The 19,046-nt window shown below is 53.0% G+C and overlaps 2 protein-coding genes across 2 annotated transcripts; one reads left to right on the top strand and one right to left on the bottom strand.

Annotated features, from left to right (window-relative positions):
- The first annotated feature begins 4,748 nt into the window (after positions 1-4,748).
- Positions 4,749-15,036, top strand: LOC123112289 (phosphatidylinositol 4-kinase gamma 5). The gene is made up of 2 exons (XM_044533241.1): positions 4,749-5,027; positions 12,461-15,036. Exon 2 carries the CDS (start codon positions 12,669-12,671, stop codon positions 14,619-14,621), a length of 1,953 nt encoding a protein of 650 aa, XP_044389176.1. The 5' UTR covers positions 4,749-5,027; positions 12,461-12,668; the 3' UTR covers positions 14,622-15,036.
- Positions 15,037-16,070: 1,034 nt separating this feature from the next.
- Positions 16,071-18,205, bottom strand: LOC123112290 (uncharacterized). The gene is made up of 4 exons (XM_044533242.1): positions 17,539-18,205; positions 17,277-17,403; positions 16,722-16,771; positions 16,071-16,585 (listed from the first exon to the last, which is right to left on the bottom strand). The coding sequence occupies exons 1-4, from the start codon at positions 17,614-17,616 to the stop codon at positions 16,385-16,387; spliced, it is 456 nt and encodes a 151-aa protein (XP_044389177.1). The 5' UTR covers positions 17,617-18,205; the 3' UTR covers positions 16,071-16,384.
- Between the last annotated feature and the right edge of the window lie 841 nt (positions 18,206-19,046).

The raw sequence follows: 19,046 nt of genomic DNA, 5'->3' as shown, positions 1-19,046 counted from the left end.
AGAGTTGGGGATTTCGTTATTTTCATATTTGGGTTTTCTCAAATTTTGAAAAGAGGATCATTTGGTTTTAATCATTTTTCTCTCCGAATATTTCTAATATGAAAATAAAAGAGAGGGGATAAAATGACTTTCCCAGAATAAAGAAATATTGGAGGTTAAATATTTAAATCAAATAATTTTTTTATTCAGAGTTTTATCGCTATTTTATTTGAATTAGGAAAAAAATGTGTTTTTTCAAAATTGCATTAGAGGCCCAAATAAATGTTCACTTTGTCCTCTATATTTTTAGAGGACGGGGAAAATCTATTTCAGGATTTTTGGAGTCCGTTTAGTATTTCTTTTATTCGTTTTTCTGCGCGTCGGAATATTTTAAAAAGAAAGAGTCAAACCAACCTACGGGCAGTGGGAGACCCGGACTCCCCGCCGCCCCGGGCCTTATAAGCCGCACCCCCTTGCCCCGCAGCCCAACCCGCTGCCGCCACCAAAACCCTAGCCGCCGCCAGCCGCTAGCCAGCGCCGTTGCCGCTGCCGTGCCACCGCCACCGCCACCGCCGCTGCCCGTCGCCCCGCCGGAGCCGCCGCCGTCGCCGGACCTCGCTGGAGTAATTGCCGTCGTCGCCTGTCGTGAGGTAGCCCTCGGTTTTGTATTAAAAACCGTTCGGTTTTATTTTGAAAACCTAGATTCGTTTTTTAGATTAGATTAGTTCGGTTTTTCCGGTTTAGTTAAATAGCGAATGTTCGTCCGTACGTTCGTTTAACGAACGGTGTTCACCCATTAGCCTTAGACAGCGAATGTTCGCTCATTAGTCTATTCGTCAGTTTTTCTTTTTTCAGGGTTTTTCCGCGATTATTTTCGATCGCGATTTCTGCTCTAATCTTTGTTTTAGTTTATCTTTTCGCTCATTTATCGAAATCAGGCGATTCAAGCGTCTGGATCTTGATCTCGAAGCCCTCTTTCTGTTTAAACAAGTTGAACAAGATTTTGGTACTATAAAATTTGACTTTAGTCCAGATTAGTAAACGGATCTTGATTCTTTCGCAGTTTGAGTTTCGTTGCTTCGTTTGATTTGTTTCTTTTTGCAAACCAAAGTTCTTAAGTTGAACTTTCTGGTTAGATCTCTTATTTGTGTTTTACCCATGCTTCTAGTTGAGTGCTTATGTATGTATTTGTTTGTTTGCGATAGAGTACCCGGAGTGCGAAGCTTGCTACTACGAATCTCTAGGTTTCATGGATCATCAGCAAGGCAAGTAACACTTTGATCATACCTCTTTACTACCTAGTTTTTATTGCATTAGATCAACCCTCAAACATTCATGGTTAGGATCTGTTTTAACATGTGAGTTTTGGGAAGTAGATGATGTGGTAGAACCTATTGCCCTGTTTATTATCAAACCTTTGGGAGTTACATCTACGTTATGCTTATATTGCTATGCTATGCTCGTAGACGTGGTTTGGGTGAGTGTATCCATGACAGATGTGAGTATTGCTAACTAATGGTTAACTTAAGGTGGCTACTTAAATACACATCTGGGTGGATTGTTTGTGGGCACCTGGAGAATCCACTAGTGTCCTAGGATATCCCGGGGTTCCGTGTGATCATCCTAAGGTCTGCCACCCAGGCTCAAAGGGATCATAAGATTATTCATGCAAGAAACTTCCGTGTGCAGCCACAAGCTATTATGGGCTCTAGCATAGTTGAGTATGTTGCATGACCTCTTTCAGTGGTGGGCTAGCAGATGTAGGGGAAAGTAGGTGTAACTATCCACCCAGAGTAAAGAGTTATTGTTTCAGAAAGACTGTGTCTCAAATCTCCGACCATGGATGTATTTTGAGTCTTGTGGGAAAAAGTGCGCAAACCTCTGCAGAGTGTATAAACTAATCATGGTTAGCCGTGTCCCCGTTTATGGACATCTTGAGTATCTGGATCTTGGATTATTATGTTGATCTCATCACTTTAAATATAATTTGATTGGGTTTAATGATGGTGCTTAATTGGGATTGAGTTGGAGGACACGGCAATGATGATGCTTAATGATGGTTAGCCGTGTCCCCGTTTATGGAAATCTTGAGTATCTTGGATCTTGGATTAACTATGTGTTTGCTATTTGAACTATGTGTTTGCTATTTGTGAAACTCCGTTTGCTATATGGAACTAAGTTTGCTATTTGAACTAAGTTTATGTGGAACTCCGTATGACATGTTTATGTGATGCCCAAGTTTAATTGTTTGAGATAGTTATTTTGACTCTATATCATTGTTGTTTTTGACTCTATATCATAGTTTGAGATATGTTGTTTTTGAAAAGAAGAAAGAAATTAAACTTGAAATAGGCAAGACCCTACCGTCAAGGACCCTGGCGGTAGGGTTAGACAGCCTACCGCCAGCCCATGTGACAGTAGGTTGACCCTACCGCCAGGGCACTCAATTTTTTCGTTACAGAAGAGTTTTGCCTCGAAAACCCTTGCACACCCTACCGCCAGGGGAGCTGGCGGTATGGTTATATAGCCTACCGCCAGGAGGTAACGTGCTAATCCACGTCAGCACGTGGAGACGGCGACCGTCCCCCTCCTTGCACCCTACCGCCAGGGGCCCTGACGATAGACTGTCTAACCCTACCGCCAGAGGCCCTGGCGGTAGGAAAAGGGTCAAATCCTGATTTTTTTTCTAACTGAGGTCAAATCCTGAATTTATATCAAAGAAGGTCAAAACACGAAATTTTGCCCCGCGCAGCTCCACGCACAGGGAGGGGGTCACCGGAGATTCGCCTGCCTCCCACCCCCACGGGCCACGATCCCGCGCCACCGCCGCGCTGCCGCCCCCGCGCAGGCAGCGTAGCGGCTCGCGCGGACGCGCCACCACGTACGCGAGCGACTCCACTCACTCATCACACCACACCGGTCCGGCCATCCCTCCTGCAGGCTACAGCCAACGCGCACCGCGGGTGAGCGGCGCACGCCACCCACGCCCGCTTCCACGCGGGGCCCAAGCCCCCCGGCCCCACCCCAACGGGCACGTCCCGCGGTGCGCTCACCGCTCCAGTCGCGCCGCGCCAGGTGGTGCCCGGGCATCGGGCCGGCCCGGTCAGAACAGAGCGCCGGGGTGCCATGTGCGGACCGGACCGGACCTGCCGTGCCGTTCTAGAGGCTTCTTCCGATCCCGAAGCAACAGACTCGCACGACGTGACGGCTCGCTAATTAATCCCCCACGTCGCTTTCCCCCGCCTCTTCCCGTTTTGCCCCTCTCGACCCGTGAAATATTGTTTGCCGGACCGGGAGCCCGAGGAAAGTATCGGGGGCTCTTTTTTTGCATGAAAGGACGTATGCGACCCTCTTTTTGCGGACACGCACTTGGCGATGTCCACCTCTTCAGTTTCGGGTAATACTCCCTACTACCACTACGGTTTGCTCTTGTTTTAAGCGTAAGGTATAATCTTGCCCAGAACAGAGAAGCAAAGACAGTAATTGAAAAATGTTTCCTGCAGTTGTTGTGATTAATTAAAAAAAACGGTGCACGTCATGTATGGTAGTTGAACATATTCCCATGGAAGAAGTCCAGTTTTATGACAGCCATGTTGCACTAGCACGTATCTATGGATGGGAATGGATACCAGCACATGGTTTGGGTGAGATAGTTGATTCTAAACTTTCAAAAAAGGTATACTTAATTCTACACCCAAAAAGGCTGAACCAACTCAATTTATTTTAAATTAAGTTTAATAAATTGATTTTTAGAAAGAGACCGAGCTAGAAGCAACACGTAAACACGACAATGACTTGATGAAAATGCATATTCGGAGACCATCTTGAAGGAATGTGGTACTACATAAATATGTTGGCGTTTGTTGTTCCGCATGTCATTCTCTCAATAAGATTGAGGGTTGTAAAACCTAATAGAGACTTTCATGACGTGGTACTCAACAATGAATCCCAATCCAAACAACAACACTATCCATTAATCTTAACTTGCCAAAAATATAGACATGCTTACTTTAGATATGGGATCAAAGAGGCATCAAAACAATACACTCAAATAATTGGGGTGTAAAATCCTAATATGTCAATAGAACACGAGGTTGTACCGTTCTGTAACACACAATTTTTTTCATTTTCAAAACACACAAAGACGCAGATGCTTACATACACAAATGAGCACTCACCCGTATGTGCACTGAACACCCTAATCAACTTTGAGAGACTGGACTAACAGATTTTAAGATTACCAAAGTCAATATAGACGTCTCGTAGTTGACGTACACACCATAGCGTTGAATGAATATAACCTTTTTTTTGCGGATAGAAAGAATATAACCAGAAAGCCTATTTTTATTTAAAAACAATGAGACCACATTAGAGATTTATGACACTACACAAAATTGGATCGTAGTTCAGATGATCACACGAGGCAGCGCATACACACGCTCCCAACAAACTCATAAATACAATACATCACAGGCCTCTGTCACCCATGAACGATCCAAAGCAGCGACGTACTCCCTCATTACTTGTCTTGGATTTGTCTAGATACATATATATCTAGACTCATTTTAATGCTAGATACATCCGTATCTAGATAAATCTAAGACAAGTAGTTCGGAACGGAGGGAGTAGTACAACAATGTGCAAGTGGCAAAATTTCTTGTCGTGACCCCAGGAGGCAAGACCCCACAAAAGCCAATAGCTCCATTTCGGAGGGGCCAAATCGCAAATCTGGCCGGCTATAAGAGAGGCGCGAAGGGGTCGGCTTAACCACGGGAGTATTAGATTAACCCGTCCCTCTGGTCTACCTCGAGTTAAGCCACACCCTCACCCACTGAGCAAGGCGGAGGAGGAGGAGGAGGAAAAATAATTATACCCGGAAAAGGACAAAGGAATCGCGCCACCGCGGGGAGGAGGAGGAGGCCGTACGGCGCGGCCGCCCGCCATCGGATCTGCGCCGGCGACTCGCCCGGCCGCCCGAGGAGGAGGTGGCGGCGGTGTCGCTCCGTCCCGTTCCCCGCCTTCGAGCGCCCAGATCCGCCGTCCCGCCGGTGAGTCCTGCAACCTCGCCTCGCGCTGGGACAGTGGTGGGATGGACGCTGTAGTCCGACGAGGATAGTGCGGGCTCGAGACGTCTCTCGGACGAACCGGAGCTATGCGTGCCGCTCCTGCGGAAATGCGCGTCGGCTAGAGATTTCGCCTTGTTTTGCTCTCTTGTGCGGTTTAGCGCGCGATTTCTCGAGCCGTCGTCCGAGGGTTTCAGTCTCTTAGGTTCTGAGCTGTGGAGGATTTGAGAATGCTTGCGATGCGTGCGTGTTGCTGGGTCCTCTGTTACTTTTTTTGGGTTTTGTTCAGTCGAAATGCGTGGGATTTGGGGGTTCGTCTAATCGGTTGGGAACACGCAGGATCCATGCGCGGGTTCGTACTTTTAAGCTGTTTACTCACGAATTTTATCGTGTCGAGTTGGTAGGAGTGAGTGTGTGATGATCCGCGCTACTGCGGGGTTCTATCCGAGCTCCTGCTTTGTCGTTTCCCTAGTATTGTCAAACCATCTAGGCGATCTGAAGAAATTGATACATGCAGCGTAGAGAGATTTTCTCCGGTATATTTCTGACTAACTTATTTTAATCTGGGTACGACCAATTGTTTTGCCGTGTATGTTCTGGTGATGGATATTTGTGAGTTCAGTAATGATACTCTGAAATTTTAGATCTACCCATGGCTAGTGAACTACCGACTGAGATCAGTTTAGGAACAACTACTTGCTCTCGACCACTGCCTGCAGATCTACTACTTGTTTATTCCTCTATCTGAGTGATGGTCATGATGATTTTTTATTAGCTCAGGATAAGGTGATATCTTCTCTTATATGAACTAAAAAAAAGTTTATCATATACAGTCATGAATCATGATCATAAGGATTGTTTGTTGTTATGAGAAGCTGTTTGCAGTTTTGATTGTTCTATTCCTGCCAAGAGTGGGAGCTAGCCTTTTATTTGTGAGTTGTATGCATGCTTATGTCTGAAATTCTAGATATTTGTATCAAATGATGATACTGTATGAATGAAGTTGAGATCTTAAGCCTACTGTCACCATGGGACCGAAATATATTTATTCCTGTCTGGGGTTTATGGTTATTGATTAAGTGAAGATGTGGAATCTGAAGGGGAGCCTTGGCGCAGTGGTAAAGCTGCTGCCTTGTGACCATGAGGTCATGGGTTCAAGTCCTGGAAACAGCCTCTTACAGAAATGTAGGGAAAGGCTGCGTACAATAGACCCAAAGTGGTCGGACCCTTCCCTGGACCCTGCGCAAGCAGGAGCTACATGCACCAGGTTGCCCTTTTTGAAGATGTGGAATCTAGATGTAAGGGTGGAAGAATTGTCAAGTGTATTTTAACTTCAATATGCTTAACAACTGCCCTGGGTGTATTATTGGTAGGGCTAGGGTTCCTACCGGCTCTACTCCGTAGGTTATATGGGCAGAATAGCGAGGGTTGGGGGCGAGGGCGGCGGCTCCGGCGTGTTGGCGCCGTCGCGAGGGAGAAGAAGGCCGGCGGCGGCTAGGGTTTGGTGCGGCTAGGGTTTCCGGCTCCTCTGGAGCCGGGCAATATGATAGAACTATCTTTATTGCTTAATCTCAAACGATGTCTTACAACTAGTATTTATAACTTTAGCCTAAGATAACTTTCCTAAAATAATTTGCCTAAGATAACTTGTGGGTCAAGCCCCTAATACTAAGGCCCGGTGGGCCTCTTTCGGTTATAGACCAAACCGGTCATAACATCTCTCCCCGCCTGCGCAAACAGCTCGTCCTCGGAATTCTTCACGCTGCTCCCAAGTAGCCTCCTCCTCCGGAAGGCCTGTCCACTGAACGAGGATGAACCAGACGCCACGACGAAGCTGTGTCTGCAACACCTTTGCCGGCTCTGGAAGAATGCGACCATCGGCGATGGGAGGAAGCGCCGGTGGAGCCGCCGGTGGCTCGCCACGGAAAGGCTTGAGCAGCCCCACATGGAAGACGTCGTGGATGCGAGCGCGGGCTGGAAGCTGAAGACGATAGGCCACCTTCCCAATGCGCTCCAAGATAGGGAAGGGCCCGGCGTAGCGTGGGCCGAGCTTGCGCCTTGCTCGCGGGTCGAGTGACTGCGTAGAGCGGTGGAGAAGACGCAGCCACACCCAATCACCCACCGCGAACTCCGCCTCGCGATGATGATCGTCGTAGTAGTGCTTGGCCAACTGCTGGGCCTGAAGGAGACGCTGACGAACCTCAGCAAGCATCTCGTCACGAGTGCGGATGAGTTCACCCGCAACCTCCGTTCGAGCTGTCTCCGGATCCACCGGAAGGATAGGTGGGGGTGGTCGCCCATAGACCACCTCAAATGGCGTAGCGCGCAGGGCGGGGTGATAAGAGGTGTTGTAGCAGTACTCTGCCCAAGAAAGCCAGTCCACCCAAGCGCGAGGCCGATCACCTGTCACACAACGCAAATACATGGCAATGACCTTGTTAACCACCTCGGACTGTCCGTCCGTCTGAGGATGGAATGCCGTACTCAGGCGGAGCTGGACACCCGCCATCCTGAAGAGGTCGCGCCATACATGGCCCGTGAAAACTGGGTCCCGATCACTGACGATCGAAGTAGGAAATCCGTGTAGACGGACGATGCCGTCGAAGAAGGCCCGGGCCACTGATGCCGCCGTATATGGATGGCCGAGCGCGATGAAGTGGGCGTACTTGGAGAAGCGGTCGACCACCGTGAGGATGACCGACTTGCCACCCACCTTGGGAAGGCCCTCAATGAAGTCCATGGATATATCCGCCCAGACCTGAGATGGCACCTCCAAGGGCTGGAGTAACCCGGCCGGCCTCAGGGCCTCTGTCTTGTTGCGCTGGCATGTCTGACAAGACCGAACCCAGTCGCGGACCAGGGCGCGATCGCTAGGGATGTAGAAGTCGGCGCGAAGACGATGGAGGGTTTTCTGCATACCCTCATGGCCTGCTGAATGGGCGAGCTGTAACACCTGGTGACGGAGATCATCATGCGCCGGAACAGACCCGACGCCCATGTAGGAGCAGTCCGTCAGAGAAGCGCCAAGGCTCCTCCAGGTCGCCGGTCGTGAGCTGCTGCTGAAGACGGACGGCGTCGTCGGCCGTCGCAGTGGCGCGGCGAATGTCGGCGAAGAGGCCGAACGTCGGCCCAGAGCGGATGCACAGGGCCGCCCCGGCGGACTCGTCGGTGGAGGAAACAAAGTCGGAGTCGCGACGAGACAGTGCGTCGGCCACTGTGTTAAGGCGGCCCGGCCGATACTCGATGGAAAAGTCGAAGCCGAAGAGCTTGCTGATCCACTGATGCTGCGGCACGGTCGACAGCCGTTGATCCAGCAAGAACTTTAGGCTGTAGTGGTCGGTGCGAATGAGGAAGGACCGGCCCCACAAGTACGGCCGCCAATGACGAACGGCCTGTACAAGACCAATGAGCTCCCGCTCGTATGCCGCCAGCTTAAGGTGTCGTGGAGCGAAAGGCCGACTGAAGAAGGCAAGGGGCCCATCGCCCTGATGAAGCACGGCGCCGAACCCTGCGCCTGAGGCGTCACAGTCCACCACGAACGGGCGGTCGAAGTCGGGCATCTGGAGGACGGGGCCCGTCGTGAGGGCCCCCTTGAGGGCCTCGAATGCTGTGGTCGCCTCGTCGTCCCAAGCGAAAGCGTCGCGGCGAAGCAACCGCGTGAGGGGCGCCGCGATGAGCCCGAACTCCCGAATAAATTTCCGGTAGTAGCCAGCGAGGCCGAGGAACCCGCGGAGAGCCCGCGGCGAGTGAGGCGTCGACCACGCGGAGACGGCTGCCACCTTGTCGGCGTCCATAGCCACCCCGTCAGCGGAGATGACGTGGCCCAAGTAGGCCACTGAAGGCGTCCCGAACGAGCACTTCGAGCGCTTAAGGTGGAGGTGGTGCGCTCGAAGCTCGTTGAAGACGATGGCGACGTGCTGGAGGTGCTCGGCCCAAGACGCGCTGTAGATCAGAATATCATCAAAGAAAACAAGCACAAACCGACGTAAGTAGGGCCTGAGGACGTCGTTCATCAGAGCCTGAAAGGTCGCCGGGGCGTTGGTGAGGCCAAAGGGCATCACCAAGAACTCGAAGTGGCCGTGATGAGTCCGAAACGCCGTCTTGGCGATGTCATCCGGGTGCGTGCGCACCTGGTGGTACCCCGACCGAAGGTCGAGCTTGGTGAAGAAGCGCGCCCCGTGTAGCTCATCGAGGAGCTCGTCGACCACCGGAATAGGGAACTTATCCTTAAGTGTGATAGCATTAAGGGCACGGTAGTCGATGCAGAAACGCCATGTGCCGTATGACTTGCGGACGAGAAGCACCGGCGCAGTGAACGGTGAAGTGGAGAGCCGGATGATGCCGGCTGCGAGCATGAGCGCACACTGCCGCTCCAACTCTTCCTTCTGCAACTGCGGATAGCGGTAAGGGCGGACCGCCATCGGCGCGGAGCCTGGCAGAAGATGTATACGGTGATCATACGTGCGGGCGGGCGGCAGCCCCTGTGGCTCGGTGAAGATGTCATCATGCTGCTGTAGGAGGCTCTCCAAGAGTGGGTGCTCGGCCGTTGCGGTGGTCGCGGCCAGCTGGAGGGGTGGAGAGGGTGCGGCACCCCCAATGCCGTCCCACCGAATGCGGCGGCCCAATCGCCAGAAGGTCATCGTCACGCATCGAAATCCCAGAGAATAGGACCAAGAGTGCGCAAGAAGTCAACGCCGAGGATGAAGTCGAAGCAGCCCAAGTCGATGCCGGCGCAGGTGATGGAGAAGTGCTCGCCGCCGATAGTGATGGGCACGTCACGGGCGAGCCCATGGCAATGGAGACGGTCGCCATTAGCGACTGTGACTCGCAATTGCTCGCCGCCGGTGGGCTGTAATGCAAGGCGCCGCATGGTGGTCGCTGGCAGGAAGTTATGGGTGGATCCCGTGTCCACGAGGGCCACTAAGCGCTCGCCCTGGATCATGACCGGTAAGAGCATCGTCCGTTCATCACGGATACCGGCCAGCGCATGTAGGGACACCACGAGGGCGGTGGCCGGGGCGGGCGCGGGCGCCGCTGCGGTCTCCGCAAGGGCTGGGGCGCCGAGGCCATCCTCCAGAGTCTCCTCGCCCGTCTCGTCTGACGTCTCCAAGTAGAAGAGGCGGGGACAGACATGGCCCGGTGCATAGGGCGCATCACAGTTGAAGCACAAGCCTAGGCGCCGGCGTTCCAGCTGTTCTGCCTGAGTGAGACGCCTGAATGGCCGTGTCGGAGCCGGGGTGGCCGCCGGGGCGGCCGTGGACGGCGTCGGTGCTGCCGGAGACGGCCGAATAGGCTGTCGGCCCCCACGTGGCGCGGATGGACGCGTCAAGGCCTGGGCGCGTTGTTCGAATGCTCGGGCATAGTACATGGCCGTCTGAAGGTCTTGGGGCCCCTTCATCTCGACGTCCACGCGAATGTGGTCAGGAAGGCCACCGTTGAAAAGCTCCGCCCGCTGTAAGGCCGTCACACCGGGCGCGTGGCACGCCAGGGCCTGGAAGCGGTCGGCGAAGTCTTGTACCATGGAGGTGAATGGCAGGTGGCCCAACTCGGCCAGGCGGCTCCCGCGGACCGGTGGACCGAAACGAAGAAGGCACAGCTCCCGGAAACGATCCCACGGGGGCATGCCGCCCTCGTCTTGCTCGAGGGCGTAGTACCATGTTTGGGCGGCCCCGCGGAGATGGTAGGAAGCCAGCCAAGTGCGCTCCGACGCAGGCGTGCGCTGTCCGCGGAAGAACTGGTCACACTGGTTGAGCCAGTTAAGCGGGTCGTCGGAGCCGTCGTATGTGGCGAAGTCGATCTTGGCGAACCGGGGCGGCTGCTGGTGTGGCGCGCCCTGGCCCACTGCCTCGGCGGTGCGGAGGGCGGATGATGGTGCGCGGTCCATGTGGGAAAGCCCGGTGTAGTTCCCGGTGGCGCCCGACGCCTCGGGCTGCAACGGAAAACCGGACGGTGGACGAGCCTCCGGGTAGGCCGAGGACGGCCCGTGGAGCCAGCCGGGAAGTGGCGAGGGTGACGACGGGAAGCGGACCTCTTGGATCGGAAGCCCGCTCGGCGACGACCGGCCCAGGTTAGGGCTGGGCGGGGGCGGTGGAGGACCCTGCTCCAGGGCCGCTGGCAGGGAGGGCGCGGCGGAAGACGGCGCGGCCGGCGCGGTCCAAGTGGGCCACTGCGGCCCCGTGGTGGCGGCGAGTGGCGCGGTTGGCGCAAGCTGCGGCGGCCATGGTGGCCACAGCGGCGGTGCGGCCGCCTGGGCGGGGAGCGCCGGGTAGCCTCCGGTGACGGCCCCCGGTACCGAGTACCACGGCAGCGCCTGCTGAGTTGCGGCCATGGCGGGATGGAGTGGTGGCGGCGGCCCGTAGGGACTCGCCAGGTAGAGACGGATGCCTTGTACCGCGGCGACGAGGTCGGTGAGGACGCCGGCCATTGCCTCCGTTGTGAGCTGCGTCTGCGGGGGAGGTGGCGGCGGCGGCGTAGGTTGGACGGGGGCTGGTGGCCGCCCGTGGCCCGACGCGGTGCCGGGTGCCTGGAGGGGCGGCGTCGAGAGGGACGCCGTGACGCCCGCCAGGAGCGAGGCCGTGGCGCCCGGCGTTGAGGCGGCGGCGGTGGAGGAGTTGGCGGCAGCGGCGGTGGTGGAGTTGGCGGCAGTGGCGGTGGTGGCGGCGGTGGATGTGGAGGTGGAGACGACATAGTCGAGACCCGGGTACCTGATACCAAATTGGTAGGGCTAGGGTTCCTACCGGCTCTACTCCGTAGGTTATACGGGCAGAATAGCGAGGGTTGGGGGCGAGGGCGGCGGCTCCGGCGTGTTGGCGCCGTCGCGAGGGAGAAGAAGGCCGGCGGCGGCTAGGGTTTGGTGCGGCTGGGGTTTCCGGCTCCTCTGGAGCCGGGCAATATGATAGAACTATCTTTATTGCTTAATCTCAAACGATGTCTTACAACTAGTATTTATAACTTTAGCCTAAGATAACTTTCCTAAAATAATTTGCCTAAGATAACTTGTGGGTCAAGCCCCTAATACTAAGGCCCGGTGGGCCTCTTTCGGTTATAGACCAAACCGGTCATAACAATTATGTTAGTACTATTAAGAATTTTATGAAGCCATGCTATCGGCTATTGCTTGCTATGGAACAGAAATACTGAAATGAGCAAACAAGATCCAAATAGGCTTTGTTTTGTGGCAGCAACTTGAGGCTATTTTGTGGTGTGCTAGACTATTTAACTCGAAAGTTTGTAGAAACTCATGCCATTACCGTATAACATGTCCTTCTGTTTTGCTTCTGCGTCCTTCTCATCAGGATATATGTCTGCCATACTTCCAATTTTTTTCCTGGTTTTACATGTCTAAAAATTTATATCTAGAAAGCTTATCTTGTGCAAAACCTACGTTATTCATGGTTCATTTTTTCTTTCTTTTGCAGGGCATCTACCACTGAATTTTGAGATAAAGTGCTTTCCGTTGATGCAAGAGGGTGTGCATATATCTTCATCTATGGCCTACTATTGATTGCTCTGCAGTGATCAGTTTGAAGTCTTCTTTCTTCCTCTTGCTACGAGTATTCTTGCTTCTCTGGTGGGCTACAGGAGAGGTGGAAGCAGATAAAGGCAGACAGGCAGCTCAGCCATTCTATGTCCAGGGACTTGGATTGTCCTGTTCAGACACAGATGGCTGTTGCAGTCCTGGATCGGAGTTTCAGCAGTGACTATCCTGCAAGTAGCAAAACTGAGGGGAGGCCATTGAGCTGGAAGAGAGTTTTTGTTCAAACTGATAATGGTTCTGTCCTGGGCATTGAACTGGAGAGGGGGGAAAATGCGCACTCTGTGAAAAAAAAGCTGCAGATAGCTTTGAATGTTTCCACAGAGGAGAGCTCACTGACCTTTGGTGATCTTGTTCTGAACAATGATCTCAGCAATGTCCGCAATGACTCGCCGTTGCTCCTCACAAGGAATCAGATGCACCGTAGCAGCTCAACACCCTGTCTCTCTCCTACTGGAAACGGCATGCAACAGCGAGACCGTAGTGGACCCATTGCTATCCTTGGATGTTCAAGCCCTTCCCCTCAGATGAAACAGCTTGCTAAGGATATTGTCAAAGCCATAAGGAATGATGTTGACCCAGTAGCTGTTAACAGTGGGATGGGTGGTGCCTACTACTTCAATAACATTTGGGGTGAACATGTTGCAATTGTAAAGCCAACCGATGAGGAACCATTTGCTCCAAATAATCCTAAAGGCTTTGTAGGGAAGACACTTGGACAGCCAGGCCTCAAAAGGTCTGTACGAGTTGGTGAGACAGGGTTCAGAGAGGTTGCTGCTTACCTCCTTGACCACGGCCACTTTGCAAATGTTCCTCCAACCATGCTGGTCAAGATCACACACACTGTGTTCAATGTGAATGCCACTGTTGGCTGCAATCATAAGATGTTCCACAACAAATCACAGGCTGTGAGCAAGATTGCATCATTGCAGCAGTTCATCCCTCATGATTTTGATGCCAGCGACCATGGGACATCAAGCTTCCCTGTATCTGCTGTGCACAGGATCGGCATTCTTGACATCAGAATCTTCAACACGGACAGGCATTCGGGCAATCTTCTGGTCAGGAAAGTTGGTCCTGGGTCTGACAACTTTGGAGTGCAGACTGAACTCATTCCTATTGACCATGGTCTTTGTCTGCCCGAATGTCTAGAGGACCCTTACTTTGAATGGATTCACTGGCCACAAGCATCCATCCCTTTCTCTGAGGAAGAACTTGAATACATTGCAAATTTGGATCCTTTAAAAGATGCTGAGATGCTACGGATGGAGCTTCCCATGATCCGCAAGGCATGTCTGCAGGTGCTGGTGCTGTCAACAATATTTCTCAAGGAAGGTGCAGCATTTGGCCTTTGTTTGTCCGAAATAGGAGAGATGATGAGCAGGCAGTTTACTGGGAAAGAAGAAGAGCCAAGTGAACTTGAGCTTCTTTGCATGGAGGCAAGGAAGTGGGTCGAGGACAGAGAGCTATTTCTTCCAGAAGCCGGAGTTGAAGATGACGATGATGACTTCACCCAGTTCTCTCTTGACGGCGAGGATGATTCAGATGCATTTGAATCACCCTCATTCAGCAGGTTTGGTCCCATGAAGGCAAGTCACAGGAATCCACTGTCAAAGCTAGCCGAGTGTGATGAGGAGGAGGAGGATGACAAGGAGATGATCAAGGATGACTCTGACCCCTTGAACGGTATGTTTCCGAAGCTGGTCCCTCCTGTCTCGAAACTGTCCGCGTCGCTGAAGGGGTTTGGTTTCCATGGGAAAGCTAAACCCTTCCACGGAGGCATTCCGAAGACGAAGAGCAAGGTGGCTGCTAAAACTAACTATAGTGGCGAAGGTAGTATGTATCAGTCTGGAAGCAGGAGCGCGAATGAGATGCTCCCTCCCAGCGCCAGTTTTGTGAAGCTGTCGGACATGGGCTCCGAGGAGTGGAACACGTTCCTCGACAAGTTCCAAGAGCTCCTCCCGAGCGCCTTCGAAGCACGGAAGCACGCTGCTGGCGCCGGCCCGCGCCCGCTGCAGAGGCTGGGAACTTCTTGCCAGTTTTGAAGGTAATGTAGATGCAACCCAGGTGTGCAGGTGTTTTCTTCGCGGCAGCCGGAAGCAGCCCTATGCGCCTGTAGGTGTGTGTTTGGACTACGGATCGAGGAGAGGAGAAGATAGAGGTGGTTCGATAAAAATAAAGACCGTCCCCTTGACATGCGATCTTCCCGCAAAGTGTGTCTTCGTGTTTGTGCATAGTTTTAGCTTTTGACATATCAAATGGTTTGTTCTTTCTTTCGTCTGTATATATACCAAGTACTACTCCTACCTCGCAACGCCGGGCTCCATCAGGGCTGGTGGTACCCGGTGGTGGTCGTGTTGAGTGTTGTCGGCGCCGCCGCTGTTTCGGCTTCGCCACTGTACCATTTCCGAGACGCTTACCATAATAATAATAATATAGTATGAATATGCACCTGGATTACATATATGTATCATCTGTTTACATCTCTGCTTTGGTGCTTTTGATGCGTAAGTTGTTGAGAGAACGTGGGATAGTACGTTGATGTGGTACGAGCGATTGATCTGGAACTTTGGTTCGGGTAGTGTCAAAAGGGCGCCCCATGTGCCGTAGAAACTTGCGGGTTGGCTGGTTCCACCGTCAGTGCGGACTGACGACTTCCCTCCAGTGTCCAGATGACCAGATATCGACATGTCTGGTAACGGAAGCACAAATCTATTGACCCTGTCCTCTGCCCGCGACGTATGCACTAGGGAAGTTTGGACTGGACCCTGGGGAGTGTCGTCACTCTGGTGTTTTCTACACCTGAAGTGACTTCTCCAGGCCCTTCTTTTCCCGTCAGGTTAGGTGGCCGGTCCGTGTCACACGCCAGAGTGAGAACATCATCATCAATGGAGGTCGCTTTCCTGCATCTGGACTGTGAACTACAGATAAAAACTAGACGGAAGAAGTCCAAGCCCATCACGTACTAGATCAGAAAACTTCAAGCGAGCATGGTCGTGGGTGCAGTCGTGCAGAAGACGACGTCCATCGCTCGGTCCAGGTGCAGGATAACAGCAACAGGTGTCCACAGGTGTCTCGCTCTGACCACCCTGATGTGGCTGCCTCCCAATGCTTCGCTGCCGTGTGATCGTCTACTCCGATCGTCCCGTTCCTCTATTATTGGCGGCCAGCCCTATCGCTGTCACGGCGCGGCGGCGGCATGGGGAGTTGGCGTGGTCCGGTTCGCCACGGCTGCCATTGGCCGGCCGAGAGCGCAGATGCGGGCACGCAGGCTGGCTGCTACGGCAAGGCAAGGCAGGCAGGCAGGCATAGCTAGCTAGCTTCCTCCTTTCGTTTGGTCTGGAAGGATCCGAGCCCCAAGACGGAAGCAACTATGATGATGGGAGCTCGGAGACGTGTAATATAACAGCTGCGATGGGCTGATCACTTTGCTCTGAACTCTGAACCTGCAAGGCATTTCGTACGCCGAGACACATACTGCTTGCCACATGCTGAAACCTGAAGTATATCATGCGTTACATTCTCTGCAGCTTCAGAGATGTTGCTGCTGACAGATTACAGACGCTACTACCTCTCCGAGCACGGCGCAACCAAAACTGCCCATCCAACTCACCTCGATCTGCTCCATCGATCGAGGGTCGGGCATGGGCTCTACGTGCGGCCCGGAGAGTCCCTCCCTCCCTAACTAATAAGCTAACCATGTGCTAGCTAATGGCCCCTACTAGCTAGCCTAACACTATGTCACTATCTGTATCTTATTGCAATAGGATCGAGTCGCATCTTCTCGCGTGTGTCGACCGGCAGCTAACTAAGGCTTCTTCTCCGCGAGCTCATCCAACGGAGCGTCGTTGTTGATGGGCCGTCGGCTGTGGACGTCCACGGAGACGGAGTAGTCCATCCTCAGCATGTCGGACGCCATGGAGGCCGCGTCGCCGCCATGGTGACGATGACGATGGCCGCTTGCTCCCTGAAGCACGGGCCGAGCTGCTGATCCCTTGCTCTGTTTACCCTGGAAATGAAACTGCAGCCGTCAGCACATGGCAGGAACTGAAGTCGTGTGTCGATTGTGATGTGGCCAGCCATGTACGGTGCAGATAATGTCTGCCATGATAAATTCATGTAAAGCGTGCGGCTGATGCACTTGCCTCATCATGTACAAATTCAGCAGACGTATGATCTGCTTCTTCATTTGCTCCTGCAACAACAGAAATGACATGTATCAGTTCATCATTCAGGGTCCAGTGGTTTGCTGTCAGACAAAAAACAGTACAGCTAACTAATTGCCCTTCTCCACGCTACCCATTTGCAGTACACTAATTACAGGTTCAAGTTTGGGCGATGGGGTGGAAGATTTGACAAGAATCTCTACAGTACAAGCAAAGAACACTAGCTTGTTTAATTGTCGAGGAGCACCGCACTACCACTGCACTTTTACTTCGGGAGAGAAAAATTGAACTACCACTTAGCAGTAATCAATCAGTGGCAAGAAGCAAGAAGAAGCCTTTGCCTTTTTGCCGCGCCTCAGTTATTCTTTGGCGGATGAACTCTGGGAGTGCGGTAATCCGAATGGAGCGGCACTTGGCCGTCAAATTCGCGCCTGCCGCCGCCACTCCTCCTTTGCCCGGCGCTCTCACCGCCTAACCCGACAACGGTGACCTCTACGGTTTTCTTCCCTCCGCGGGCACGGGCAGGGTTTGCACCTGTGTTGCTGGCGCCCACGGCCTCATCACTCCCCGCTCCTCCATGCCCTCGAGCCGCCATTGACCTCCGTCCTCTCAGGTGCCATCCCCGGCCGGTCAAGGGTACCGCGTTGTCGCCCAAGCTCTCCTGCATTTTCACGGTCGAGAAGCGAGATATCAGCACTACTCCGCCATTGCTGGCACTCACTGCCACTGACAACGCCACCTGCACGCAGTGTGAGCGTGCCGTGGACAAGAAGTTACTGCGAAATTGTATACCGACCTTGTTGTTTGCTTCGGCGGTGGAGGCAGACAGGGAGAGCAGAAGCAGCAGGAGAAGAAGGCTCCCTGCGCACCTCATGGTCTCCGCTACTTGGCAACAAGGAGCTACCTGCTGGCACCTCTGAACCGGACGAGCGGAGGGGAAAGGAGAGGTTTAGGTGACAGTGCAGGGGTTTCATATATACCAAGGAGGCAGATTAGATCCATCCACACCACACCGATCAGCTCAGCTCCACCGCACACAGCTAGCGATGCTGGTCAAAGGGAGCTGCCGCATATTCAAACCCGGCACCGTCTGACGCGCCCAATATCAAACTGCTGTGTGTGCGCTTTCCCGTTTCTTAATCCGCGGCCTGTCGCCGGCGCGCGCGCAGGCACCGATGCCATGGTCCCGGCCATGGAGGATGTAGTACAGAAAAACCTCGGGCGATCTCCGGTGCGCGCACGCACGCATGCACGCACCGGCCATGCAGACAGGGGAGGGGAGGAGTACGTGCCTCCTCCGCCGCCTCGGCGCGGCCGACGCGGACGGAATTGGAAGGCGGGGGGCTTGTTCTTTTCTGTCCCTGGGAATGCGCCGCCATGCGCGCGCGCCCGCCACGGCGAGGCGTGCTTCTGTGGTGGTGGTGTCCTCGGATCGAAGGACCTTGCGTGCGTGCGTGGGGTGTGACTGAGAAAACAATCGTGTGTGGGAACCGGGTTCCGATGGTGCTGTTTTGGTTCTTGTGGGGAGATCACTAGCTGCGGTCTCGGATTCCTTCGAATCAGAAGTCTGGCGCGCTGCTGCTATGCCCCCAACGTACGTTCGCATTCACTAGTTTCAGCCTTTTTTTAGTTGTCTGAGTAGTTTCAGCCTGATGAAATGTAAAAGCATTTTACTTTATCGAGGGAGCAGAAGTTAGAGCATCTACAATTGAAATTGCTTATTCCGGGGCCTTATACATCCGTGGACAGTGACCGACCGGTCCTCAAATGACCCAACCACATGTCTTATTTTTGGAACATCAAATACATGCAAACACTTACACGTCGATCGTCACGGCCAAACAATGAATAGTGCATATAAATAAGAACAATTATACTTCAGAATACATAATCGAAACATGGTGTAAAAATAAAAATTGTTTCTAGTGCATAATTGAAAAATCAAAAGCAAAGTTTGCTCATTTTTAGCGTGGATGATCCACACATACTCCACAAGATCATTCAGAAGTGGCATATGCACCTGTTGATATCGATATTGTCGATGCATCTCTAGAAAGTTGGCAGTATGCTCCGCCTCTTTGTTCTGAGAGGCGGACCTGAACACCGGGCTTCTCAAAGTCATGCCTGCAGGCTGCCCCTTCATCCTTATCCTCGACAATCATGTCGTGCAATATTACGCAACATGTCATGAGCTGCCAAAGTGTCTTCGCTTCGCACATTATTGCAGTCCCACGAACAATATCCCAACGAGCTTGAAGCACTCTGGATGCCCTCTCCACATCCTTCCTAGTTGTCTTTTGCGTT

This window comes from Triticum aestivum, chromosome 5B (assembly GCF_018294505.1).
Source record: "Triticum aestivum cultivar Chinese Spring chromosome 5B, IWGSC CS RefSeq v2.1, whole genome shotgun sequence".
Lineage (NCBI taxonomy): Eukaryota > Viridiplantae > Streptophyta > Magnoliopsida > Poales > Poaceae > Triticum > Triticum aestivum.
This window is presented reverse-complemented; position numbering and strand designations above follow the sequence as displayed.

What these genes read in the sequence shown, in the direction of transcription:
- LOC123112289 (XM_044533241.1), top strand. Translation starts at nt 12,669, where the DNA reads ATGTCCAGGGACTTGGATTGTCCTGTTCAGACACAGATGGCTGTTGCA.
- LOC123112290 (XM_044533242.1), bottom strand. Translation starts at nt 17,616, where the DNA reads ATGAGGTGCGCAGGGAGCCTTCTTCTCCTGCTGCTTCTGCTCTCCCTG. An exon ending in CGTGGGCGCCAGCAACACAG is followed by an intron (nt 16,772 to 17,276) that starts GTGCAAACCCTG and finishes CTGTTGTTGCAG; the next exon opens with GAGCAAATGAAGAAGCAGAT. An exon ending in CTGAATTTGTACATGATGAG is followed by an intron (nt 16,586 to 16,721) that starts GCAAGTGCATCA and finishes TTTCATTTCCAG; the next exon opens with GGTAAACAGAGCAAGGGATC.